General features: G+C 52.3%; 1 protein-coding gene across 2 annotated transcripts; it reads left to right on the top strand.

Moving 5' to 3' along the window:
• The first annotated feature begins 934 nt into the window (after positions 1–934).
• On the top strand, positions 935–25255 carry LOC114688140 (sphingomyelin phosphodiesterase 4). 2 transcript variants are annotated; one of them, XM_028862754.2, is made up of 20 exons: positions 935–1022; positions 3119–3199; positions 5813–5899; positions 7435–7577; positions 7659–7734; positions 8183–8291; positions 8371–8423; positions 8525–8676; positions 10811–10940; positions 13517–13588; positions 16848–16934; positions 19746–19891; positions 20479–20569; positions 21010–21110; positions 21621–21784; positions 22202–22398; positions 22677–22910; positions 23013–23144; positions 23299–23427; positions 23841–25255. In XM_028862754.2, exons 2-20 carry the CDS (start codon positions 3161–3163, stop codon positions 24168–24170), a joined length of 2472 nt encoding a protein of 823 aa, XP_028718587.1. In that variant the 5' UTR covers positions 935–1022; positions 3119–3160; the 3' UTR covers positions 24171–25255. The 2 variants fall into 2 exon arrangements, with proteins under 2 accessions (XP_028718587.1, XP_028718588.1); XM_028862755.2 differs by lacking the exon at positions 16848–16934.
• The last annotated feature ends 919 nt before the right edge of the window (positions 25256–26174 follow it).

Below are 26174 nucleotides of genomic sequence, written 5' to 3'. Positions count from 1 at the left end.
TGTGTGGAGACCAGACCCCTGAGAGACCACTCGCTTAGGCAGCAACACCCAGACCCGTGCCTGGCATATCCTGGGTACTTGGTAAGTGCCTGTTGGATGACGGGTATTCATGATTGCACGCGATTATCTCTTTTGTGCGGGTTCCCTCCTTGAAGCACTCCTTAAGGGCTCTAACCAACGGTTTTCTAAATTTTTAAATAGCTTATAAAGTATGAAGATTTTTTAAAATGGCTTTTTTTGTTGATTCGCCTCCCTGCTCTCCTCACTCCTCTCCCCGCTTGTACTTTCCTCTTTCATGTCACGTGTGTCCTCTGGTACCACCATCCTCTTCCTCTCTTGACATCTGCTCGCCCGTTTACTACATACACCGATGTGGGCGTTCGGGTCCTTCGGACGCCGCCTCTCCAGCCCTGTGTTTCTTTGTTGGAACTGTCTGCTCATATTTGTCTATTTATTGATTGGTAGTTTGGGTGCTTAATTTTTGTAGTTCTTTATAGAGTCTAGATATTAATATCGCCCTCTCTCCCAAAGTACAGCTAGAAAAGATTTTCTCCCATTCTTTAGGCTGCCTGTTCCCTCTACTCAGTTTCCTTTGTAGAAACTTTTTAATGTCATGTAGTCCCGTTTTTAATTCTCGGGGCTGTTTCTGTGCCGGTGAAGTCCTGTTTACAAAATTCTTGCCTTTAATCTACTTTTCTTTCTTCCTTTTTTTTTGTTTTTCGAAACAGGGTTTCTCTGTGTAGCTTTGCGCCTTTCCTGGAACTCACTCGGTAGCCCAGGCTGGCCTCGAACTCACAGAGATCCGCCTGCCTCCCGAGTGCTGGGATTAAGGGCTGCACCACCACCGCCCGGCTAATCTGCTTTTCTTGAAGGGAATCCCTGCGCTTTCCTCCGCATTTCAGACCTCCCGCCAAGGGGGCGTGGCGCCCGGCGCAGCTTGATGACGACATTTCGGCGCCGAGAGGCCGAATGGCGGCTTCTGTTTTTTGGGAAGCTCGAGGTTTGTGCGATCGGCACGGCAGGTGAGTGGCGGGAGCCGCGCGCGAGGAAGCCCCGAGCCGTGCGGTTTCCTCGAGTCCCCTCCGAGGCCGGCTCCGTTCCTCCTCGAGCCGTGGGACTCGGGCCTTCCGGCAGCCCCTGAGCGGGGCCGGCGGGGAGCGGAGGGCCCGGCTGCACCCTCCCGCCTCCCGCCGGGCCATGCCTTTCCGCCGCCTCCCTGCGTGGTCCGCACGGCCGGTCCCGGTAGGGGCTCGGTGGACGCTCGGTGCGGGCGTTGAGGGAGGACCTGGTGTGAAACTTGAACCTCGGGCTTAGCTAGTGATGTGGGTCGTAGAACTCGGCATGGGTCCGGGTTCGACCTTCTGGTTTCTCCGAGCCTCGGTTTCCGAGTCTCGAAACTTCGCGGTATGGAACAGTTGTGATCAACAAATGCGGGAAGCCGCAGCCAACGGAGGTCTGGGCTGTGGCGCGATAAGCTTGGCCCGAGAGCGTTGACTCGCAATGGTTAGAAACCTCAAAAACAGCTGGAAGCAGCGCCTGAAGAAAGGGGGTGTTGAGGGGTCGGGTGAGGCGAATGCCTTTGGCACTGCGTGCACACTGGCACGGGGCGTGCCTGACCGGGTCTAAAAGCAAGTGGCCAAGGGTCGTTGCCCTCTTCGTGGGAAGACCCACGTGTGACATCTCCGGCCCTCACATTCAGCTGCCTGCTTTCTGTGAGAGTTACTTGTCGCCTCTAGAGCTCTGTCCTTATCAAATAATCCACAATTTTATGCTGCCCTGATCATTTTGGAGTCGTTTGCAATGTGGGTCAGGACTGAAGCATTTTACGTTTTCCTTAGCACTGAAACTGATACTAGTTTAAGAATTGGAAAAAACTGGCAAAGATTGGTGGTCTCCTCTCAAAACCGCAACTGCTTTCCGCTCCTACTGCTCACTTCTCTGCTCACGGACCTCCAGTTCCCGCGCTGATACCTTTACTCCTGTAGTGGGCAGAGCGGTGCCAGGAAAGATATCACTAGCCCGTTAGTGGAATGCAGGTTTCCTCTCTGCTCTCTCTCTTTTTCCCTCCCTCCCTCCCTCTTTCTTTCTTCTTCTTCTTCTTCTTTTTTTTTTTTTTTAAGTTTTCCAAGACAGGGTTTCTCTGTGTAGTTTTGGAGCCTGTCCTGGATCTCGCTCTGTAGACCAGGCTGGCCTTGAACTCACAGATCCGCCTGCCTCTGCCTCCCGAGTGCTGGGATTAAAGGTGTGCACCATATGATTAGTATTTCTGACCACGGGGACAGAGAGGTAGGAAGCTGCAGAGCTATTCCTGATTTTTGGTGGCCATTTCAAGGCTTCCTTCCTAGAACTTGCTCTTCATTTGTTGCAAAGAGCATGTTATATGCTTTGCCCTTCTCTTTCAAATAAGAGATTTTAAGGAGTTTACCGGAATCTTGGTTGGTGTTGAGAAATCTTGCTGTTTTCTACCTGTTTCCTTATTTGTGTCAGCCTCGTGGGGTTATTGTGACGTTGTACTTTCTATTATTCCTAATTTAGCACCTTTTGTATTTGCTTTCTCTTAGTTACATAGTCCCAGGTCCAGGCCGACTTAAGTGAAGTGTCTGCTTAGGGCATTAGAAGGGCCAAGTCAAGATCTGCTTTAATCTGTAGGGAGGAATCTGCTTTCAAGCTTTTTCAAGTAGCTCTCAGTTCTAGTTTCTTGGAGATTCTGACTTTCTAGCTGAGCTCTGCTTTGTTTCTTAAAGTCCACCAACATAGTACTTCACTCGTTCTTTAAACTCTTTACAGCAGTGCTTAGATGGGTGTTTGAATATCCAAGGAGGAAGAATCTTGGGGGATGGTTAAGGATGCTGCCTGTCGCTGGTAACTAGATAGGGAAATAAATGGAAAGCCCTTAAAGCCAATCCTGGCATCTAGCAAGTGCTGTACAAGCATTACCAAGCAGTCGCCACCACAAAGCTAGTCCTGAAGCTGGCTGCTGTGGTCTGTGTGAGTGTTGCATTTTAGAAATCAAAGGAATACGGTGTGATTTGTCCTGAGTCCACCTGCTCCCCTGGGCATTGTGGAATTGTATAATCGGTTGTGTAGATGTGGAGATTCTGTCTTTGTCTTTCCGCAGTGGTTCCCTAAGGCGGCCGTTTCTGACTTCCCAAAGGCTGCTATGGCATTTCCTCACCTGCAACAGCCCAGCTTCCTCCTGGTAAGTGTCAGCTGCCCTGGAAGTGATGCTGTGATGGCTCTGCAGCCAGGGACGTAGGATTTCTTTCTGCTGATTTGAAGGACTCATTTTTAGGGGACAAAGAGTCTTGCTGTAGAGCCCTGCTGCCCTCTGTTTTTTGTTCTTTGAGACAGCGTCTCTCTGTGTAGCTCTGACTGTTAGGGAACTTGCCATGTAGACTAGATTGGCTTTGAGTTCACAGAGCTCTGACTGCCTCTGCCTCATGAGTGCTGGGATTAAAGGCGTGCGCCACCACATCTGGCTGTGCAGGCCTCTTGAAGTCTAGTTCCTTCTGCCTTAGTTCCCCAACTGCTGGGATTATAATGGGCATGTGCCACCATACTCAGCTGATTTGGAAAACTCTCTACTGTTTTTTTTAAATTGGAAACAATACCAAAATCAGTGTTAGAATACTTAGTATGCCTTCTCTTAGTGCAGGATGCTGCATGTATTCAATCTCTGAACTCATTTTCTCATTCACCAAGTTAGTTGATTCAGCCAGTACTGGGGTGGCTGAGGCCAGAAGAGCCTAGAGTTTGAGGCCAGCCTGGGCTACATAGTGAATTCCCAGTCAGCCCGAGAAGTCATCTGAAAACAAAACAAGAGTTGATTCAAATGTTGTTTTCCTTCATTTCCAGAGTGAGAAGAATAAATATCAGAATGTCACGATGCATAAGCTCTGTTATATATACAGCATTCTAATAATTATAATTATTATCAGTGAAAAGTAGAGGGCCACTGCTGCCTGTTAGGGTTTATCTTAAGTATTAGACTGTGAAGCTGGGAAAGCAGAATGTGAGGCAGATATGAGTGGTGACGATTGTTCACTTCAGTTCCCAGAAGGTACGTTTCATAAACTTTTTTTTTCTCCCCAAGACAGGGTTTCTCTGTGTAGCCCTGGCTGTCCTGGAACTTATTGTGTAGACCAGGCTGGCCTCGAACTCCAAGATCCACCTGCCTCGCCTCTGGAGTGCTGGGATTAAAGGTGTGAGCCACCATACCTGTCTTTTTTAAAAAAGAATATTCTTCCTGCTAGGCGGCGGTGGCGCACGCCTTTAATCCCAGCATCCAGGAGGCAGAGCCAGGCGGATTTCTGTGAGTTTGAGGCCAGCCTGATCTACAGAATGAGTTCCAGGACAACCAGGGCTATTACATGGAGAAACTCTGTTTCAAAAAAAAGAAAAGGAAAGGAAAAAAGGAATATTCTTCCTTAGTGTATCCTCTGGAGCCAACTGACTTAGCCCATGGCCTTAACAGTCAGCTCTGCTTCTCTGAGACAGGCCCCACGCAGTCCCTTCTTGTTTGGCAATGGTCAGGGTATTAGATATCCTTGGTCCAAGCCTGTTTGTTGAAAGTCTAGTACCTCCTGATCTCTGTCTGTTTGCCCAGAGGCCATTTCTCCATGGAGTCAATGTGTTATCCCCACATCCCATGACTTCAGCAGATCTCCATGTTTTCTGTCCTCAGTGTGTGTTTCACTGGCTTATCTGCCGTCTTGATGAGTACTGAATTGGCAGAGGCCATCCGTAGTTTCAGATTACCTTATTTTTTTGTGATTTTTCTTTTATTTTTTTGAGTTTATAATACAATTACATTATTGCCTCTCTCTCTCTCTCTCTTTTTTTTGGTTTTCGAGACAGGGTTTCTCTGTGTAGCTTTGAGCCTTTCCTGGAACTCACTCTGTAGCTCAGGCTGACCTCGAACTCACAGAGATCCACCTGGTTCTGCCTCCCGAGTGCTGGGATTAAAGGTGTGCACCAATACGGTTGCCTTATTTTTTTAATAAAGGCGGCGGTGGTGGTCCAGTGACCCTTCTCACCCCTCCTCTGTGAAGGAATATCTGCAATCAAGCCCCGCTGTCGTGATCTTTCATAAGCAGCCATCATGGGTCTTACAAAGATGGCCGTTGTTTGGCTTAGAGGATAGTGCTGGGCAATAATAAACTTAATAAACTTAATAAAACAAAGCTGAGCCAGGTGGTGGTGGCGCACGCCTTTAATCCCAGCACTCGGGAGGCAGAGGCAGGCAGATCTCTGAGTTCAAGGACAGCCTGGTCTACAGAATTGAGTTCTAGGACAGCCAGAGCTACACAAAGAAGCCTTGTCTCAAAAAAACCAAGAGAGAAAGGAGAGAGGGGGGGAGGGGAGAGAGAGGGGAGGGGAGAGAGAGGGGGAGGGGGTGTTCTATTCTCTGTGTTTATTGGCCATTCTTACTGATGATCACAGTGATACAATTATGGTTGAGGAGGGGGGAAGTTTGTATCTCCTGTGTATAAACGCAACACCTGTGAACTGAGGAAGGGTCCCCCATACAACAGGGATCCTGTCCCTCCTTGTGGGCCAGTGGGAGTCAGTTTCCTTTTGATAATGCAGCACTCTGAAGTAATAGGATGCCTAAGGGAGCACATGAGAATTTTTGGTCTAAAGGTGGTAGAATTATAGCTTCTGTCTTCTAGAAGCTTGCTGTGGGCCTTTGATGCAGCCTCTGATGAGTGAAGCGCTGGAGCCAATGCTTGTGTTTCCCTTCTGGTTAAGCAGACTCTTTGCAGACGCTGTGTGGCAAGTCTGTTTACGGTTCTTTCACATTGTCTTCTAGGCTACCCTGAAAGCTGACTCTGTAAATAAGCCCTTTGCACAGCGTTGCCAAGACTTGGTGAAAGTCATTGAGGATTTCCCAGCCAAGGTACAGCTTTACCTGCAACTCCCTTTGGGTAGCTCCCACAATCCTTAATATGTCTGTGGTGGACTGAAGCCAGAAATGCTAGACACATCCTGCAACACACAGGACAGCTCCCTGCAACAACCAAGAATCCGTTCTAAAGCCTGGCTTAGTGATGCATACTGTCCTCCCTGCACAGGAAGAAGGATCAGGAGTTCAAAGCCAGGCTACACAGCAAGGCCCACCTGGGTTTCATGAGACCTTGTCTCAGAAACAACAACAAAGTATCTAGCCTCAAATATCCATAGTACTAAGATTGAAAACTCTGATATAAATACATACTTAGAATTGTTGAGCTCAAAAAAGTGGCCTGAACAACAAATTAATACTGCTGTTATATTTCAGTGATTTGATTTTTTAAAAAAAGTATTTCTCAGCTGGGCCGCGGTGGCTCACGCCTGTAATCCCAGCACTGGGGAGGCAAAGCCAGGCAGATCTCGGTGAGTTCAAGGCCAGCCTGGTCTACAGAGCAAGATCTAGGACAGGCTCCAAAGCTACACAGAGAAACCCTGTCTCGAAAAACCAAAACCAAAAAAAAAAATCTCTCCTTTTTAATAGATGTCTGTTAAGATCAGAAGGGTTTTTGGGGAATGGTGCTCATGTGTGTGGAGGTACACCTGTGTTTGTGTATGTGTGTATGTGTGCAGGTATACATGTGCATGTGTGTGACCTCAGGTGTTGTGGGAGTGTAAGATGCGCCACCACACCTCTGTTTTGTATGAGTGTTGGGGTCAAACTCAGGTCCTCAGGCTTGTGCGACAAACGTTTCACTGACTAAGCTTTCGCTGTCCCCATTGGAGTGTTGTTGTTGTTGTTGTTGTTAGTGTTTTGTGACACTGGGTATTGATTGTAGGGCCTCACATGATAAACAAGTGCTCTGTCATTATATTACACCTCCAGCCCCTGAAGAATGCTTCACTTGGCTGAGTATGGTGGTATACACTTAGAGTAGTCTTAGCAATTGGAAGGCTGAGGCAGGAGGATTTCTATGACTTGAAGGCCCTCCTACTACGTAGCTAGACTCTGTCTCAACAAAACGAAAACATTGGTGGAGGGGGTGAGGGAGGCTGTAGAGATGCTCAGTGCTAAGAGCACCTGCTGCTCTTTCAGAGAACCCCAAGTTCAGTTTCCAGCCACCAGGTCAGGCAGCTGATAGCCGTCTGTAACTCTAGCTCCAGGATATCTGACATGAGTGTCTGGACTCCAGACACCTGTCCTCATAAGCACACACCCACATACATATACACATAATTTTTAAACTAATAAAAATGAATCTTAAACATATTTCAGTCAAAGGCTGACTTAATTGGCCCCAATCTAAGGTTGGTGTGTTACGTGAGGCCAGTGGAAGAATTCACAGCTCTTCACCGCTGAACAGAGCTTGTGGGTCTGTCTCAGTGACCTCAGGCAGGTAGTGTATGGTGCAAACTGGAACAGAGACAGGGATGGGCACTGGTCCTCAGTGAGCGTGCCAGCTGCCTCACTGTGTACTGTTTCAGGAATTGCATGCCATCTTCCCATGGCTGGTGGAGAGCATCTTTGGCAGCCTGGATGGTGTCCTTGTTGGTTGGAATCTTCGATGCCTCCAGGGGCGTGTGAGCCCTGTGGAGTACAGCATAGCAATGGAATTTCTAGACCCAAGGTAGGTGGGTTTCCTCCTTGAGAAGGGCTGAGTATTTTTTCATGCTGACAGACACCTCTCCTTTTTAAATTTCGTGTTCAGTGGCCCCATGATGAAGTTGGTGTATAAGCTTCAAGCTGAAGACTATAGCTTTGACTTTCCTGTCTCCTGCCTTCCTGTGAGTAAGCCGTGGCGGTGAGCGCCACGGGGGAGTGCCCAGACGGGTGGCTGTGCTGGGAGTGGGCAGGGAGCCTTCCGGGGCACGAGAGGTGTGACAGCTTAGAAGTTCCAGTGGTGGCATTTTCAAAAGCTCATTGCTGATGGAGACTGTGCTGTGGCCTGAGCAGCAGCAGGCTCACGTGACTGCATGGCTCTGTTCTTCGGAGCTCCAGACCTCAGGGAAGGTTGCAGTGTGATACTCAGGAGGTATGAGAAGCAGGAGGAGGTAGGACTCAAAACACTCTGTTCTTACCCTTGTGTGTGTGAAGCTTTATGAGGACTAGAGGAAAAAGTTTAAATCCAGCCCAGACAGAGGTCAGACCCTGTGGTACCCATAAAGCAGGATCTGTGTGTTGGTGTCTGCCTCAGCAGCTGGTGATTGCCCACCAACCTGCCTCTCTCTTCAGGGCCCTGTGAAGGCGTCCATCCAGGAGAATGTCCTCCCTGACAGTCCTCTGTACCACAACAAGATCCAGTGTCCTCCCACCGGAGGCCTTGGCCTGAACCTGGCCCTCAGTATCCTTTGGTGGCCCCAGGTGTGGGAGGGTGAAGGTGGGCTCCCGCCTCCGCGTTTGCCCCTTGACACTGCCACCAGACCCATTTGAATACTACATGTTCTTCTTTGCTTTGAGCCTCATCTCTCAAAAGGTACAGAAGGGCCGCCTCTGACTGGGGCTTGTGCAGATCCCACAGTGGGGCCAGGGCGGCCATGGTTGCTCACAGCACTAATAGCAATTTTGCTTTTCTAGCCAATGCCTATGTCCCTCCATGTCCGCACTTCAGACTGTGCCTATTTCATCCTGGTGGACAGATACCTGTCATGGTTCCTGCCCACTGAAGGCAGTGTGCCTCCACCACTCGCTTCCAGTCCGGGGGGCTCCAGCCCCTCACCAGCCCCCAGGTAAGGCTGTCCTGACAATTCAGACCTGGTCCTTCTGCTGGGAGTGGCCTCACTAATGGCATTGCCCAGTCAAGTATTGGTATCTGTGTCCAAGGTTCCCCAATCAACCTTTGTGGGGTCCAATTCTCAACGTCCCTTGCCCTAACGAAGATGGGTTAAAAGCTTGTCTCTGGCCTCATCGACAAGGCCTTACCATGGAGTAACCCTCATTGCAGATGGGGTCTGAGTCCTACCAAAGCAATGAAGAGTGGAGGGGAGGATTGTCCTGTATTCAAAAGAGATGATTGTTTGAATAAGTCAAAGGGGAGAGCCTGGCCTGAAAAGCCTTTTGTGCCGGCCACAAGCTAAGCCTGATGCTGGACTGCACAAGTTGGGGAGTGGGTTGGAGCCCCTGCAGCTGCGCTTTCTAAGGTTCTGATGGCCCTTAGCCCAGAGCCTCTTGGTCCTCCGGAGGAACCCTTCTGCCCTAGCCGGAGTGGTCTGAGCCTCTCTGCTCCATCCCTGACCTCCCTGACCCAGTGCCTGCTCTAGGAGGCTCTAGGAGGCACTGACGCGGGCTCTGGTCCCGCCATGTCTGCTGGGTATGTGCGTACCAGGCATGCCTTCCTCTAAGACTCACCACGTGGGCAGATGCCCTCAGAATATGGAGGTAGACCTGGGAGGTGAGGTGCTGAGGTGGTGATGGCTGGTGACCTGACCCTGATACCCTGATAGTGCTGTAGCTGGCGGGGAGGGCTTCTCCACGGCGGAATTCGGGTGCTAAGTGATTGCCTGGGCCTGGTTTGTGGCTTGCTTGAACTTTTCATTTTGAAGTAATGTCACACTTACAGAAAAGTTGCCAGATAGAACATTCATAAGCTTTTTAACACCGCTATGGCTCTCTGTGTTGTCCTGTCCAGTCTCTCACACTATGTAACCTAGGCTGCCTTCAAGTTCACGATCCTCTTGTTTCCACCTCCTGAGTGTTGGGGTTACAGATATGCCTGGCTTCTCTGGACTGTGTGCTATTTATTCCTTTGTATTTCCTGGAGGCCTCACAGTCCTATTGATTAAGTACAGTGCGTCTGTCTGCCTTGGGAACCCGGCCTGCTACCAAGCTGCCATTAGATCTTGAGAACCTGTCCAGTGTTCACCTCCAGCTACCCCACCCATGTCTGCTGGCTGGAATCTGGTCCTTGCCAGCTGCTCCCTGTGCACAGCTGTCTTGGGTTTCTAGTGCTGGGATCCAGACAGTGAGCAAAGCAGTGTAGGGAGGAAAGTTCTATTTCATCTGTCACTGAGGAAAGTCAGGGCCAGCCCTAAAGCAGAGGCCATGGAGGAACGCTGTGGACTGACTTGCTCCTCGAGGCTTCTAATGCACTCGGGCCCACGGGCACAGGGTGGCCCTGCCACGCCCTCCTTGGGCTGGGCCTTCCTGTATCAACGGTTAAACAAGAAGATACGCGACAGACTTGCTTACGGTCTGATGCCATTTCTTCAATTGAGTTTCCTCTGCTCAGATGACTCGAGCTGTGTCAAGTTGACAAAAACCAACCGGGACAGAAATCATCTCTGTGGCCCTTTGTCCCTTTCTCCTCCTGCTTCCTGACTGTGGCAGAGGTCCCTAGGTGTGTTTGCAGGGTGGGTGTAGGTACTCCCTTCCTCGGGCATCTATCTGCTCATGCCTAGGCCCAGCTTGGGCTGAGTAAGCAGGAGCACCACAGTAGTAATGCCAAGTTCTTGCCAGTGTCCTATCCGATCTTTGCTGTCCCTGTGCTCCGTTAGTGGTCAGAGGTGCTTGGTCTGTGCTTAAGGATGTTAATCAGGTTTTTCTACTGTAAATTCAGATCTGTGCTCTGTACCTGGATCAAGGACTTGGCGGGGAAGAATGTCAACTTATCATTTATGTTAGCATCTGCTATTCTCAATTACACAGTTATTAATAGAGCATATCATAAGTTGTGACTTTCTGATTTCATCCCTTTTTTTAGCATCTCATTTGCTAAGTGGACAGGTTATAGTAAGGATGTCAAGTGTATCAATGTGGACCTTGTGGCACTGTGTGATTCAGTATGTTGTAATTGACTGTTGGAATCATTGATTTTGGTGTTAGCAGGGGTTCCTAACTTACTATGGTCTCTGTGTCTCCTGTTAGGACTCCAGCCATGCCTTTTGCTTCCTATGGTCTCCACACTAGCCTCTTAAAGCGACATATCTCTCATCAGACATCTGTGAATGCAGACCCTGCGTCCCATGAGATCTGGCGGTCAGAAACTCTGCTCCAGGTAAAAACAAAGGCCAGTCCCTGCTTCTCTTTCAGAACAAACTGCTTAGCTAACACCTTCCACCCTGTGGAGCAGACCCCAAAGACGGGGTCAACTGGGGCCTGGATCTAAAATGGCATTTTCTTGCTGTGGTATTTAGAAAGCAGATGAGGAGAAACGGATGTACTCTTAGAAGCTAAATGTCATAGACAGCGTTTTCTGTCCAGATTCCCTTGTCCACGGTATTGCTTTTCTCACAAGGATATATTCATTCACCAGTCATCCAGTTTCCAACAATCCATCTATGTGCATGTTCCACGTGCCCTACCTTGTCCCCTCTGGCACCGTCCTGGTTTCCTGTGATCACCATACGCTAGATGTGCTGCAGAAATTTCTGTATGGTGCTGCATGGTGAGGGCCCTCAAAACCCCCACCTTGGTCAGCAGTGAGCTCCCAGACATTGAGCAGTAGGTACAAATGGCAGGACAGAGTCCCTCAGGGCTCAGTGAGTGGCCCTGCCCTCCTCCACGCCCCAGTGTCTGGAGGAAATCAGCTTGTTCAGTGCTGGATTCTGGGGCTCCTGTGCTAGCCAGTGTTGCTCCTGACAGATAAAACTGGGTGGGCTGGAATTCAGTCCCACTTGTCCACAAGTGGAATGTGGGGTTCTGTGCCTTTAGAGACCTCCTGTTGTTTTCATGGTACTCCAGGAGGCCACTGTCGTGTGAAAACTGGACTCCAGTTCTCCTGACCGCCGACTCAAATAGTTCTTTAGCCCCATAGTCCAGGGTGCTCCCTAAGCTTTGAGGGACAAGGTGAAACCACATTCTATCTTGAAAACCAGACTATCCCTTTATTGCTGTTCTCCCCACCCCCCAGCCCCAGGAAGCACTGTTTTGCTTCTGTTTCCATCTGACTACTCTAGGCACCTTGTTTCCAGAGGATTTCTCTAGATTGGGTGGAATATTTTATGTTTCTGATTTGCTTTATTTAGCATAATGTCCTCATGTAGCATTATCAGAATTTCCTTCTTTTTGCTGAACTTGGTGGCACATCCTGGTAATCCCAGACTTAGGTAACTGAGACAGAAGGATCTTAGTTCAAAGCTAGCCTGCACTGCCTAGTAAGACCTTGTCTCTAAAGCAAATAAATAAAATTTCTCGTTTTAATGGTCAACTAACACTCTGTTATGGCTATATGCATTCATCTGTAGACATTTGGGTTATGTCAACTTTTTAGCTATTGGGAATATTAGCGTGCTGTGAATGTTGATGTACAACTATCTATTTTTAGATTTTATTTAACTTTACTTTTATTTATGTGTGTATGTATGTGTGAGTATTTACCATTTAAGTACAGAGGTCAGAAGAGTTTTGGATCTGAACTTCCTGAGTGGGTGCTGGGAACGGAACTGAATCCAGGTCCTCTGGAAGTGCTTATAACCACTGAGCCATCTCTCCAGCCCCCTGCTTTTAGATCTTTGGGATATAATATATCTAGAAATAGCATTGTGAAGTCACATGGTAGTTCTGGTTACTACTGTTTTATGTTTTATAGCTGCCCACCTCCTCACCCAAGTAGAGTACATGGGTTCCGTTTTTTCACATGGGAAATCAGTATTGTCTGTTATTTTCTGCTTTTTTTTTTTTTTTTCTTTTTATCGTGTGAGTATTTTTCCTTCGTGTATGTGTGCACTGTGTTCAGGTTGGAAGAGAGCAACAGAGCCTCTAGACCAGTAAGTAGTTAGGTGCTCGTAAACCAGCAGGTGTGTGCTGGGAACCGAGGAGCTGGTAACCCCGATAGCTGCTGTAGATGTGAAGGGTTGCCGTTCTGGTTTACATTTCCCTAATGGTTAGCAATGCTGACCATCTTTTTATGTTTTTTTTTGGCTTTTTGTCTATCTTACGTGGAGCAATGTCTTTTCGAGACCTCTGTTTATTTTTAATTAGACTGTGAGTATTGGGTGTTCTGGTTGTTTTCCCCACCACAACCAGCCTGAGTTTTTTTTTTTTTTTTTTTCAAATGGCAGGGTCTCACTATGTAGCTCTGGCCAGCCTGGAACTCACTATGTAGACCAGGCTGATCTTGAAGAGGTCTGTCTGCCTCTGTCTCCTGAGTGCAGGGATGCACGTCACCATGCCCAGCTTTGGTTTTGTTTGCTTTTGATATAGGGCTAAATTTTTTAATTTATACATTCTACACAGAAATTCCTTATTAGGTAAGGGTGGAGGGTTGCGAGTATTTTCTCCTATTTTGCAGATTGCTTTCACTCTGGGAAGTGTCTTTGTTGCACAAAAGCTCTGTTTTTGGTAACACTCCTGTTGTCTTTTTCTTTCTTTTTTTTAAATTTTGGTGTCACTTCAAAGAAGCTGTGGCCAAAGCTGCCCCTGTGTTTCCTTCTGAGTTTCATGGTTTGGATTTTGTACGTAGGACAGCATTCTGTTTGCATTCATTCTTGTGTGTGGGATCAGGTTCTTCGCAGCTTGCTTCTTTGACGCGTGGGCAGCCTGTTTCCAGCAGCATTTGTTGGAAAGATTTCTTCACCATTAATGGTGTAGTGCCCTGTTGACAATTTGATCAGTTAATGTCCTTTTTTGCAGGTTTTTGTTGAAATGTGGCTTCATCATTATTCCTTGGAGATGTACCAAAAAATGCAGTCCCCACATGCCAAGGTATGTTTCTGTGGTTATTAATCCATCTCCTGTCTCCTGCTCTTGCCAGCCTGCTGTGTCTTGTCCTCAGCATGAGTTACTTGTCCCAGCTTTGATGGAGGGGAACAGAAGCCCATTGTTCACCCTTCACTCGGCTACTGTACGTACGAGGTGGCCTTTGAGCCTGAGTCTGTCCTCTCCACAGCCCCTTCCCACCACTGGGAACGCCTCAGGTCTTCTGGGACAGAGAAATCTCTAGGTCCATTTGGGGTTCATGTCCAGTTTTTCTGCAGCCATTGGCAGTGCCCTGATACTCTCAGGTGTCCCTGAGCAGGCCCTCCATGCTGTGGTGACCTTAGACCTCTTCTACCTGCTTGCTGCTCTGATCTGCAGAGCATCAGCAAGCAGCCATTTGTGATGTGTGGGCTCTGGAACCCTCCTGCATGTGGCCTAGCCTGCTGCTGCCTCCTCTTCTCTTCCTCAGCCTTTCCCATGCCTTCTCCCTGGGTAGCACACGCATTTGCAGAGAGAGTGGAGGTGGTAGAGTCCCTGGAACCTCCTGGTGTGGTGTCCCTTGGGCAGGTACTCCAGTGGACTGGTCAGAGTAGACAGTTGTGTTCAGTGAGTGAGTGGCCTGGTGGGTGCTGTAGGTCAGAGACACACGCACACACACACACACACACACACACACACACACACACACACACACACGCTGCTGCTTGTAATTCCTTCCTCTGTAGACTCATCTTGTCGTTGCCAGGTGAATTCTCCAGCACTTCCTTTAAAATGAAGAGTGCATGGATGATGGTATTCACATGGAGAAGTTTGTCCTGTAACTCAGTAGTGAGCCCTGGATACTGCTGCCACAGCGTCCCTGTAGCCAGTCCTGTGACTCCAACCTTCTGCTGTGTTGAAGGTGGAGACTCTTCCACTTCTCAAAGTGCAGAGCCCCCCAGATGTCCATTCATAGCATCACGTTGGAGAAGGAAGACAGGGAAAGGCTGAAGACCCCTCCTGGGCCGTGGGCACCACAGAGAGCCTGTGACGCCTTCCGCTTCCAGCCATACCTGCTCACGCTCTAGGCTAGCACACAGAAGGCTGGCACTGGGCTTCTCCGGGTTCCCAGGCCCGAGCTGGCTCAGCCTTGTCCATGTGGCTCGACCTAGCTGAGACAGGCTTTGCTGCTTTCTTCCTGTCCTCCGCTGTCTTTCCAGTGAGTGGAAGCCACACCTGCCCTCAAGAGCCAACCAGAAAGGCCCTTCTGGGTTGTCCCCTCTGACGAGTCTGTCTTCCGTGCTCAGAGGGAAGGGTCAGTGGGTTGTCTCTGTGAGAGAGGGCTTCCTTCCTGTCCCCACATAGCTTCCTCTTGGCCAGACCTTGGGTGGGTGATCTGTGTGTGGAAGGTTGGTGCTCCCTGGCTGACTGAGACAACAGAACCCAGAGGTTTCCAGTGGCTGGAAACCAGGAAAGACAGCTGCAGAAGTTGCTCTCCTCCACAGCGCCGTCCTCTTCCGGGGACCTGTACCACACCTTCCAGAAATCCTTCCCATCCCACCAAGCCCTGACTGCCTCATGCAGAACATTTGGCCCCTGAGATCCCACTCTGGTCAGACTGGGTCCAGAGTACATGTTCACTCCCTGTGCCTGGGATCAGTGCTGGCTGTGGCCTGCAGGGGACGGCCATGTGGGGTTCCTCTGGGGCACTGCAGGGAGCCTGGGTCTGGCACAAAGGAAGCCTGTGAGGAAGGCCTCGGCTCCCCTCACTGGAGGCTCCCCGGTGTCTGGCAGGCCATCCTTTCCTCTCGTGCAGTTGGCGGCCATGCTGGTGGGCCTGGCCTCGGCGGGGCACGAGTGTGCTGGCATTGGGTGTGCGTTGATGGAGGAGGGCTTTGGCAGGCAGCGGTGCTGCAGGGAGCTGGGGTGGAGGGTGCTTGGGTGAGGCGGGGGGCTCGCTGGCTTGGCTGTTTGTTCCCTCCGCTGTCCTGGGCTGCCCTGGCCTCTGGGGGGATGTGACTGTCAGGTTCTTGGGGGTTGTTCCCTTGGGAGCGCCCTGTGCTGAGAGACAAGAAGTAGAAGAGTCAGTCTCCCCAGCTGGAGCTAGGAAGCGCCCCTCCTTCAGCAGTTTCCAGTGTAGGGACAGAGAGCAACCTGGTGGACTGAGCCCAGGCCCTTCTGCGTAGACTGGAGAGCACACGAATGGATGGAGGGTATTTGTGGGACTTAGAAGTATGTGAGTTGGTTCTGTTCCATCCTTGTCTACTGATTTGGTCATCAGATTCCCTCTCCCCTTCTGGTGCTGGGCGTTGAGCCTAGAGCTCACACATGCTAGGCAAGGTCTCTGTCACTTCTCATCAAGTCAGCCCAGGGAAGGCCTCAGTGCTTCCTCAATCAGTGCCTGAGGGACAGCCTCAGGGCCTGCTCCTCGGTATTCCCACATCTCTCTGTGCATCATTAATTCCCTTGTATAAAATGCTCTTGCACAGAACTGACCTGTCCTGCTCTAAGGTTTTCCCTACACGTGCCTGTAATCCTGGCACTCCAGAGGCCGAGGCAGAGGAATTGCAAGGTCCAGGCCCACATGGGCTGCAGTGTCTCAAAACAGAATACTTAGAATACCTCATGTACACATTCCAGAGAGCTGCCTTTCTAAAATATCGTAAATTAGGTTGGTCAGGTCCATGTGGAGTCCATATATATATAGAAGGCCAGGTGTACAGCCCCACCCCCAAGTCCTTCTGTGCGTGGCTCAGAGGTTTCTTTTCTGAGCCTCACCTTGCTAGGCCTTGGTAGCAGCAGCATGTCCCAGTGACAGTGAGGTCCTGGGCTGTTATGTGCACTGTTATCATATCCATAACCACCTGTTGTCATCGTAGGGTCAGTGGAGCAGAGTTACACATCAGGAAAAACAACTGGGCAGACCTCAGAGCTGCTGAGGCCTGCAGTCCCAGTGGCCCAAGACTTCCTGGTGATCTCGCGAGGGCTGACAGCTGTGTAGGGGATCTCGCGAGGGCTGACAGACAGCTGTGTAGGGGATCTTGAGGATTCATCTATCTCAGCTGGGGCTTGCCTGTGGGAGACCCAGGGCTGCTGGGCAGTTTGTTGGGTATTGCCACTGATGAACTTTTGTTCTTGTTTTTTGTTTTTTTCCTTTGTTCTTTCTCCTGGGCTCCTCATGTTTTCTCTCTCCCCATCTCCCTCCCCTGTCCTCTCCTACCCTCCCTCCCCCACCCTGTGTCCTCCAATCTGCCTCTTCTTGGCCTTTCTGTTTGTTGTCTCTCAGTTGGAGGTTCTACACTACCGACTCAATGTCTCCAGCGCCCTCCACAGCCCTGCCCAACCCAGCCTCCAGGCCCTCCACGCCTATCAAGTACTGGCCTTTCCTTCCCTCCCCCTGCCCCAAGGTGGGCGCAAGAGTGTGTGTTGGTACAGTGCCGCCACAGTAAGGGTCTCCCAGAAGTCTGCTGTGGTCCTTAAGGGGGAGTCCTGAGCAAAATGACGCCCATGTGTTAGAGGCACGCCCCATTGAGCCTTCAGCTTGACTTCAGGTCTGCAGGCTAGCCTGGTTTTGGTGTGTGGCCATGTGGCTATGTGAGACACACAGCCTGGCCGGCCATAGATTATGGAATCTTCCTCCTAAACCCTGGGCTGCAGAGCTGTCTCAACCTCTCAGGATTTGTGGGGATCCTTACAGTGGTCTGACTTACCCTTACTATGCAGAGGACTCGGGTGTGATGTGGCTCCTGCCCTGTTCCGAGTTGTTACCCAGCAGGAAGGATGCAGCTGCATCACAAGAGAGTAGGAAGAGCTTGGGGCCCCCAGAGCCCTGAGGGCTGTCAGTCCTTCTGTTGAGTCCCAGCCCCTTACAGACTCAGAGGCAAATGCCAGCAAGTGGTGACCTGTGGAGATTGCCGCCTGCTTAGGCAGAAATGACCAATGTGTGAACGGATCTGAGGTCAGTAGAGTGAAGTTCCAACCTCAGGGATTTGGGGGAATGGAGTTGGCTGATTAGTGAGAAACCGTGAGAATGTGGAGATGTACTCCCAAACAGGGCTGTGTTTGATGTACCCCGGGGAAGAGCATAACAGTTGACATTGAATTTGAGCAAAGGTGCAAAAACCAGGCTTGGCTACTGAGTGTTGCTGGCATGGATAATGAATGCTTCTCACAGTGGGGTTCCTGCTCAGAAGCAGCAGCTAGTGAGGAGCTCCATGGGAGGGCAGTGAAGGGGTTTCCAGGGAAGAGCCCATAGCAGGAGCTGTGAAGATGAGCCGGAGGCGGCTGGGCATAGTGGGAGATGCCCTGGGCTTTGGGAGCACATGCTTGTGTCATTAGAAAGTGCAGATGGCACTGGGGACACCTGTGATGCCCCCTAGCATGTGAGCCCCCTCCCCAGCCCCATGAGAGGTGGGGAGATTGACTGGGAAGGGTGCCCAGGGCTGGTCATCTAGAACCTCCGTAAGAAGCTGGGTAAGATGAGGCAGTGCTTGCTCTCTAAGCTGAGGGACTGAGCTGACGTCACTGCTCAGGGTGCCAGGAGAGGAGCTGTGTGTAGAGGGCATAAGAGTGGGAACTATGGCCCGACCTAATGGCCGTTACTGTTGATTAGTCTGTGCGACTGTGTATGTTCCAGTTCATTTTCTGTTGTTAGCAGTCTCACAGACTAGTCAATATAAAGACAAAAAGGGCTTTTGTTACTGAGTGCTGGTCCAGAGTGGCAGAGGGGTGCATCTGATGATGGCTTTAGTGCTGGCCGACTTCATGTCAGGAGACAAGAAGTGTTGTCTAGACCAAGCTAGATCAGCACTTGTGAGGAGGAGGCGGGCAGATTGCCACTTTGAGGCCAGTCTGAGCCACATGATGTGACTGTCTGGAAAAGCCCAGGGCTGGTGGTGCAGCGCAGTGGCTGAGATCTTGCAAACCTGATCAAGGCCTGGGTTCAGCCCCCAGGAGGCCAGGCTGCCTTTATGGCACCCTCTGGAGATGACCCCTCCTGGCTCAGCCCTGATGGGTGGTGATCTTCAAGATCCCCAGGCCCCACCTCTTCACACTGCCGAGTGGGAATTAGGTTAGAGCTGCTGATTCAGAGGGTGTAGACTGTCGTGTGCTCTTCCTCAGAGTTCTAGGTGAGCAGGAGAGAGCAGCCCTCCTCCCAGCAGTGCGGTGTGACCTGGGTGTGGGGCCTTTTTCTCCCTTTTCTTCCTGTTCTTTATTGTGTAGCCCTGGCTGGCCTGCTGTGTAGGCTCTGATGTCCTTAACAACAGTCCCGTCGCTGCCTCCCAGAGGCTGGGATTGTAGGTACATGCCACCGTGCCCAGCTCCTCAGGGAGGCGTTTTCATGGCGGGAGGCCTGAGGAGACAGTGCTGTACACAGAGCCTGTGCATGGTCTCCTGGGCTCATGTGTGCACAGGGCCGCGTCCTTTGCCCGCCTTAACCCTACAAGTCATCAAAGCCCAGAGGATGCTGGGGAGGGCGAGTCTACCTGACTGGACTCACTCCTGCCTCCTCCCACAAGCACCACCTACACTCAGAGAGGCTGAGAGCCAATCAAAGGTCCCGTTACAAAGATTTCTGTGAGTGTTGTGTATAAAGCTCCCTCACAAGCTTGGGAACTCTGGTCCTGGGGGCTTCAGCTGACTACAAGTCTACTGGCAGTGGTGGAAGGGACTCCCAGGCTTCCTCCATGGTCGAGTCCCCATCTGGCTGTGACTGCGACAGGCAGCCGGGTGGGCCTGGGCTTGTGGCTGGAGAAGGAACTGGGGAGAAAAGAAACACTCTCCCTTGAGCAAGGTGAGCTTTTGCACATGTTGGGAGGTGGCCAGACAACCTGGGGTCCGAAGCCTGGGTGGGCTAGTGGCCACCCTGTTCCACCCTCTAGCTCAGCAGGAGGCAGGGCTGAGGCCCAGCACAGGCTGCAGGGGCTGAGGGTGCAGGGCCAGATGTTGCTGAGGTTGCTCTCTGACGTCTGCTCCACCAGCCCACGCAGGGCCGCACAGGGCCACCTGCCTGCCTCAGTGCTGGGAGCTGGTGTCAGTCAGGTCCAGCAGCGCCAGGTGACCCGCCCGGCCTGGTGCTTGTCTCCTGTGGGCTGCAGACCGTGAGCAGTAGGTGCTGTGGGTCTCGGCTGTGGGTCTCGCCGTAGGTCTGTCTGGCCCTGACACCCCCGCCCTCCCTCCCTAGGAGTCCTTCACGCCCACTGAGGAGCACGTGCTGGTGGTCCGCCTGCTGCTGAAGCACCTGCACGCCTTTGCCAACAGCCTGAAGCCAGACCAGGCCTCCCCGTCGACACACTCCCATGCCACCAGCCCCCTGGAGGAGTTCAAGCGGTGGGTGTAGATGCGGAAGGCTCCTAGGCCTCTGTTTCCCTTATTTATGTCTACTGTTGGCCTGTTTGAGACCAGAAGGCTGGGGCTGCCTGGCTGCTTCTGCTCCCAAAGCCTTCCCTCTAGACCAGAGGTCTCGACCTTCTAATGCTGCGACCTGTTAATACAGTTCCGCGTGCTGTGCCGACCCCAACCATCAAGTTATTTGTTACTTCATAACTGTAATTTTGCTGCTGTTATGAATCATAATGTAAATATCTGATGTGTGACCCTAAAGGGGTCATGATCCACAGGTTGAGAACCACTACTCTGGATGCTCCCTGTGCAGTGAGAAAAGCTGGCTGGCCAGAGATCACAGCCTTGCTGTTCTGTCTTACGACTTAGCTCAGTCAGCAGGCAGGCTGACTTCAAAGGAACTTACATACTGTGTTCTTGACCCCGGGTTCTTCTGGAGAAGAGGGCTCAAGACAGATCTTACCTCAGGGAGTTCTCAGTGTTCCCTGAGTGTACCCACAGGCCAGGGCTGGCCCCTGTGAGCAGGCACACCCCCTGGGCAAGTGACAGCTCCTGACCTCCGTCCCTCCCCACAGGGCTGCTGTGCCGCGGTTTGTCCAGCAGAAGTTGTATGTCTTCCTGCAGCACTGTTTTGGTCACTGGCCTCTGGACGCCTCCTTCAGAGCCGTAAGCACTGCCCCTTGCCCTCCCCCTCACAGTGCCCTCTGTGCCATGACGTTGGCAGCCTGTGGGCTGGGCTGACAGGAGCTAGCACCACAGGCCTTAGACAGGAAGGAAGCCTTGCTGAGTCTGGTCATTCTGTTGGCTCTTGGGTACAGAAGAGCCATGCTCAGCCCCCACGACCCTCCCTAAGGGGCTGGCATGAGATTCTTGAGTTCCTGTAGTGTGTTCTTGGGAGGATGTAGGAAGAGCCGCCCACTTACTGACATCTACCTTGAAGTTGGGGAAAAGTCTAGAGCCCAGCAGGGCATTAGCCCAATAACTAGAACATAGATCTTTTCATGGATTATCCTTGGAGCCGGGTCCAGACCATCAAAGGATGTGCCTGAAAGCCAGTGCACTGACCTACAACCACAGGCCTTCAGGGCACATGTGTCTCTCACCAGGTCCTGGAGATGTGGCTGAGCTACCTGCAGCCGTGGAGGTATGCCCCCGAGAAGCAGGTGCAGAGCAGTGATTCCCAGCCACGGTGTGTGTCGGAGAAATGGTGAGCACCCCCAGGCCACCTGCCCAGTGACACTACTACTGCCCTCGAGCTGAACAGGTGGACAGACAGGTGCTGAGCGAGGTGGACTTGAGGTCTTACAGAATGGGTCGAGAGTCCCCTTGCTTTGGCCTAGCCTGGCTCCATGGTCATCCCGAAGGTCCCCATTTCACCCTTACCAGCACAGAGCAACTGCCCTGTCTCCATTACCTTATCCGTGTGGTGTTGGGGTTGCCATGGCCTTTCCTCTCCTGCGTCCCAGTCTTGCCCTTCACAACTGTTCAAGCAGTCCTTGCTGTGGTGCCCATGGCTCTCTTGAGAAGGGTCACACCGGAGGACTGAGGTGTTGCACCCCTCTCCTGCCTAATGTCTGTGACTCCCTTGTCTGGCAGCAGCGGCTGGGGCGTCAGGAAGGGTGAGCTGTCTGGAGTGAGGACCAGTGTGGCTCTGTCTCCAGCAAGAGGTCTGCAGCATAGTCTTCCTCTGATTGACCCATCCTGCCGTTGTCTCCAGGGCACCCTTCATCCAGGAGAACCTGCTGATGTACACCAGGCTGTTTGTGAGCTTCCTGAATCGTGCGCTCCGCACGGACCTGGTCAGCCCCAAGAACGCCCTCATGGTTTTCCGAGTGGCTAAGGTGTTTGCTCAACCCAACCTGACCGAGATGATCCAGAAAGGTGAGTCTTCGGCCCTGGGCCGCCCCACCGAGCCAGGACCTTAGCTGCTGAGAGGCAGCGCGGAGGGATGCAGGGTGCTGCGTGACTCACGGACTCGCACTGTGGCGTGGGACAGGCTGGCTTGGGAACCTTTGAGGCGCATCAGAAGTGGAGTACGAGCTCTGAGCTTGGCTGGGTGCCCCGTTCCTGGTGCCGGCAGCCAGGTACTGCTGGCCTGAGCTCTGAGATGGGCAGCAGAGCTCCGAGCTTCGACTCTCAGAGCTGCTGTAGCTGTCCTAGCGCTTGGAGCTGGGTGAGACAGAGCTCGGGTAGGCTTGGAGGTACAGCATTGGCACAGCTCCTCAGGATCCTGGGAAACGGGCTGGAATCCTACCCGGAGCTCCGGGAAGCAGGTGCCAGCCTCGGCTTGCTTTCTAGGAGAGCAGCTGTTCCTGGAGCCAGAGCTCATCATTCCCCACCGCCACCATCGGCTTTTCACGGTCACCAGCAGCTTCCTGTCACCATGGCCCCCAGTTGTGACAGATGCCTCATTCAAGGTGAAGAGCCATGTCTACAGCCTGGAGGGCCAGGACTGCAAATACACCCCGATGTTTGGTCCTGAAGTCCGGACCCTGGTGAGTGACCAAAGGTCCACCCTAGTGTGAGGTCCCTGAAGCAATGACCAGCTGAACCAGGGAAGAAAGGAAGGCTGGGTACTGATGCTCCAAGCCCTCCTCTCTCCAGTAACGGCTAGTGTTTTCTCTTAATGAAGAAAATTATAAGATTCCATTTTTCCCTCTGGGTGAGCACTCTTGCTAGAGCTGGTTCCCCGAGGCCACCCTGCCTGAGTGGTGGTGACGCCTCCTTTGGTGGCCCCTTGAGTCCCTTTGCCATGTCTGTGCCTCCCTCGCAGGTCTTGCGCCTTGCTCAGCTCATCACACAGGCCAAACAGACTGCCAAGTCCATCTCTGACCAGTGTGCGGAGAGTCCAGCTAGCCGTTCCTTCCTGTCATGGCTGGGCTTTGGCGCCACAGACCCAAACTGCTGCTACCCAGGCAATGACCTGGATGAGATGGGTCAGGACAGTGTCCGCAAGACAGATGAGTACCTGGAGAAGGCCCTGGAGTACCTGCGCCAGATATTCCGAGTATGTGCTGCACGGTTCCCTCCCTTAGGGTCTCACTCACCGGGGGGGTGCAGTGCCCCCCCTTCCCTCTGACACCCCCTGAGCAGAGCTCTTCTCTCGTAGCTAAGTGAAGCCCAGCTGGCCCAACTCACACTTGCCCTGGGGAACACACGGGATGAGAATGGGAAGCAGCAGCTACCAGACTGCATTGTGGGGGAAGAAGGACTCATCCTTACACCCCTGGGCCGCTACCAGGTAGGTTGCTCACAGGCCACTACCGCGCTGATACCAGCCCTATCACAAGGGGCACACAAGGGTCACATGACTGCCCTTGGCTTCCCCCACCCTCTTGCCTGTGTTGTTCGCAAAGATGTATTTTTGAAACTTTTCCCACTGCCTGGGTTTCTAGATCATTAACGGTCTGCGAAGGTTTGAAATTGAGTATCAGGGGGACTTAGAGCTGCAGCCCATCCGGAGCTATGAAATCACCAGTCTGGTCCGAGCACTCTTCCGGCTGTCCTCTGCCATCAACCGCAGGGTAAGCGAGCGGCAGGGCAGCTGGGATGCTCCTGGACATAGCTTCCAGAGAGTGCTCCTGCCCCTCCATGGCCCTGCTTGACCCTGCCGGGAGTCTGGGTGGAGCATGAGCCCATGGAAGCACCTGGTCCCGAGGCAGCCTGGGAGAGGGTGCTCTGCCGTCCGTCCCCAGCCTGGGAGAGGGTGCTCTGCCTGCCGTCCCCAGCCTGGGAGAGGGTGCTCTGCCGTCCCCAGCCTGGGAGAGGGTGCTCTGCCTGCCGTCCCCAGCCTGGGAGAGGGTGCTCTGCCGTCCCCAGCTTGGGAGAGGGTGCTCTGCCTGCCGTCCCCAGCCTGGGAGAGGGTACTCTGCCGTCCCCAGCCTGGGAGAGGGTGCTCTGCCGTCCCCAGCCTGCTGAGCCCTTGTGTATTACTCAGTTTGCAGGCCAGATGGCGGCTCTCTGCTCCCGGAATGACTTCCTCGGCAGCTTCTGCCGCTATCACCTCACCGAGCCAGCCCTGAGCAACAGGCACCTGCTGAGCCCTGTGGGGCGGAGGCAGGCGACCAGTCCTGCCCGGGGCCCCAGGCTCAGCCTGCGTTTCCTGGGCAGTTACCGGACGCTGCTCCTGCTCCTGATGGCTTTCTTTGTGGCTTCTCTGTTCTGCATTGGGCCCCTGCCCTGCTCCTTGCTCCTGGTCCTAGGCTACCTCCTCTATGCCGTAGCTATGACGCTGCTCACGGAGCGGGGCAAGCTGCATCAGCTCTGACCTGCTGCCCTGCCGTCTCTCCTGAGCAGACTTGTGGGAGTTGACACGTGACCCATTCCTGGGCCTGACAGGCCCTGGCAGGTTGCTTTGCAGCCAGGAATAGAAGGGTAGTTCATCTCCAGAGTTCTTGGGAGTGGTTTCCTTGCAAAGACGGAGTTATTCAGAAGAAACGAATGTGGGGAGGGAGAGTGGTCCAGGCTGGGCCTGTAAGGGGTTGTGTCAGGCTCAGGAGCCGTTCTGCAGGACAGTGAGTGCTGCATGGGTCATCACCTTCAGCCCAAGGTCCCACGAGTAGCTGAGCTAGTACTCCAGGCCTTGGTGACCATTTTACTGTTTTGCTCTGCAGAGCTCAGGGACTGTTGTGCCCACAGCAGGCCCTAGGCCTGGGCTCTGGGAGCTGATCCTGCCCGAGCCTCTGTGAGGTGGGCAGAGTGGGTTGGGATATCTTCTCTCGCCATGAAACACCAGGGCAGCAGCTCCACATCCACTCCAAAGGAAAAGCCGAGTTTTTAAGAGATGACTGAGAAGGTCAGCTCTGCATTCACTTAGACATCACTTTTGCTGCTGCCCTTGGTCTGTGTGCCCAGCTGTCGGCCCCAGGAGACCCGCAGCAGCAGGCATGCCAGGCAGACAAGTCAGGGCCTGGGCCACAAGCCCGTAAGTGAGCTGTCACTTAGAGTGGGTTCCAGGCCCACAGTGCCCTGCATTGAGGAGAGCTGCTGGTCCCCGGCTGCCTGGGGTGGAGCTGGGGCCTCCCAGCCTCTGTGGATACAAAGTGCAACAGCGTTGGCTTTACTGGTCAAACCAAGGACTTCAAGGGAAAGCCACCCTCACAGTCAGAGCTCAGGCACCGCAGGCCTCGTCTTCACCCTGCAGGAGACACCAGCAGCAGCAGCAGCAGCAGCAGCAAAGCAGTCCTTTGCTTTGGGTGTGCACAGCTGTTTTTTAAGGAAAAAAAAACTTTTTTTCAAGTTTTAGCACTGGTTGGTCTTTGTATTTCAGTGTAATTTCAGAATACATCCGGGGACTCAACCCGAAACATAACTGACCAAGGATCCGAATAAAATATTCTTCGGAGACTCTCACTGTCTGGACTGAGTCTTCAGCACCTTCACCTGCGTGCGGTCCCTGGGCACTTGGGAACCTGGAACAAGCTGCTGGGCACAGTGGCGCCTCGTGACCTCATGCAGTCCTTTTTGCCTGGGAGTCCTGTTTCTTCCCATTCACTTTAACCCTGGGTGTCGTGAGACTGTCCCCTTCTCAGTGTGTCAGAGCTGACTCCTGTCCATCAGAACAAGCATCACCTCTGGCTTTCAGAAGCCTTTTTTGTTTGTTTTGTTTTGTTTTTCAGGATTTCTCTGTGTAGTTTTGGTGCCTGTCCTGTGACTCACGCTGTAGACCAGGCTGGCCTCGAACTCACAGAGATCCGCCTGCCTCTGCCTCCCGAGTGCTGGGATTACAGGCGTGAGCACTTGGGAAACAGAGGCAGACGGACCTCTGAGTTCTGAGGCCAGCCTGGGCTACGGAGTTCCAGGACAGCCAAGGCTACATAGATAAACTGTCTCAAACACCCTCTCCCCCTAAAAACAATACTGACAGGGTTATTGATAAGGGCTAGTCTTTCAGAAGCTTTGACCAGGGGAATTGGGACACTGGACACTCAGATGGCAACGGCCCCTCCCCAAGGGGGTTGTACTCTTGGGAAGACACTGGCCTAGAGCGGGCTAGCACAGATCCAGATGCTCATGACTCTTCTGGGGGCTGGAGATGGCTCAGCAGTGGGTTAAGGGCGCTGCAGAAGACTGGGGTTTGGTCCCCAGCACCCACAAGCAACATTTATTCACATATAATAAAAATAACATTCTTTTTGTTTGTTTTGTTTTTGTTTTCCGAGACAGGGTTTCTCTGTGTAGCTCTGCGCCTTTCCTGGACCTCACGCTGTAGACCAGGCTGGCCTTGAACTCACAGAGCTCTGCCTGACAAAAATAACATTCTTTAAAAAAA

Source organism: Peromyscus leucopus, chromosome 12 (assembly GCF_004664715.2).
Source record: "Peromyscus leucopus breed LL Stock chromosome 12, UCI_PerLeu_2.1, whole genome shotgun sequence".
Taxonomy (NCBI): domain Eukaryota; kingdom Metazoa; phylum Chordata; class Mammalia; order Rodentia; family Cricetidae; genus Peromyscus; species Peromyscus leucopus.
The sequence above is the reverse complement of the archived record's forward strand: the minus strand, read 5'-3'. Positions and strand labels throughout refer to the sequence as shown.

Coding starts and splice junctions, on each gene's coding strand:
- LOC114688140 (XM_028862754.2), top strand. CDS start 3,161: ATGGCATTTCCTCACCTGCAACAGCCCAGCTTCCTCCTG. Junction 21,111..21,620: donor CGGTGTGTGTCGGAGAAATG/GTGAGCACCCCC, acceptor CGTTGTCTCCAG/GGCACCCTTCATCCAGGAGA. Junction 23,428..23,840: donor CCTCTGCCATCAACCGCAGG/GTAAGCGAGCGG, acceptor TGTATTACTCAG/TTTGCAGGCCAGATGGCGGC.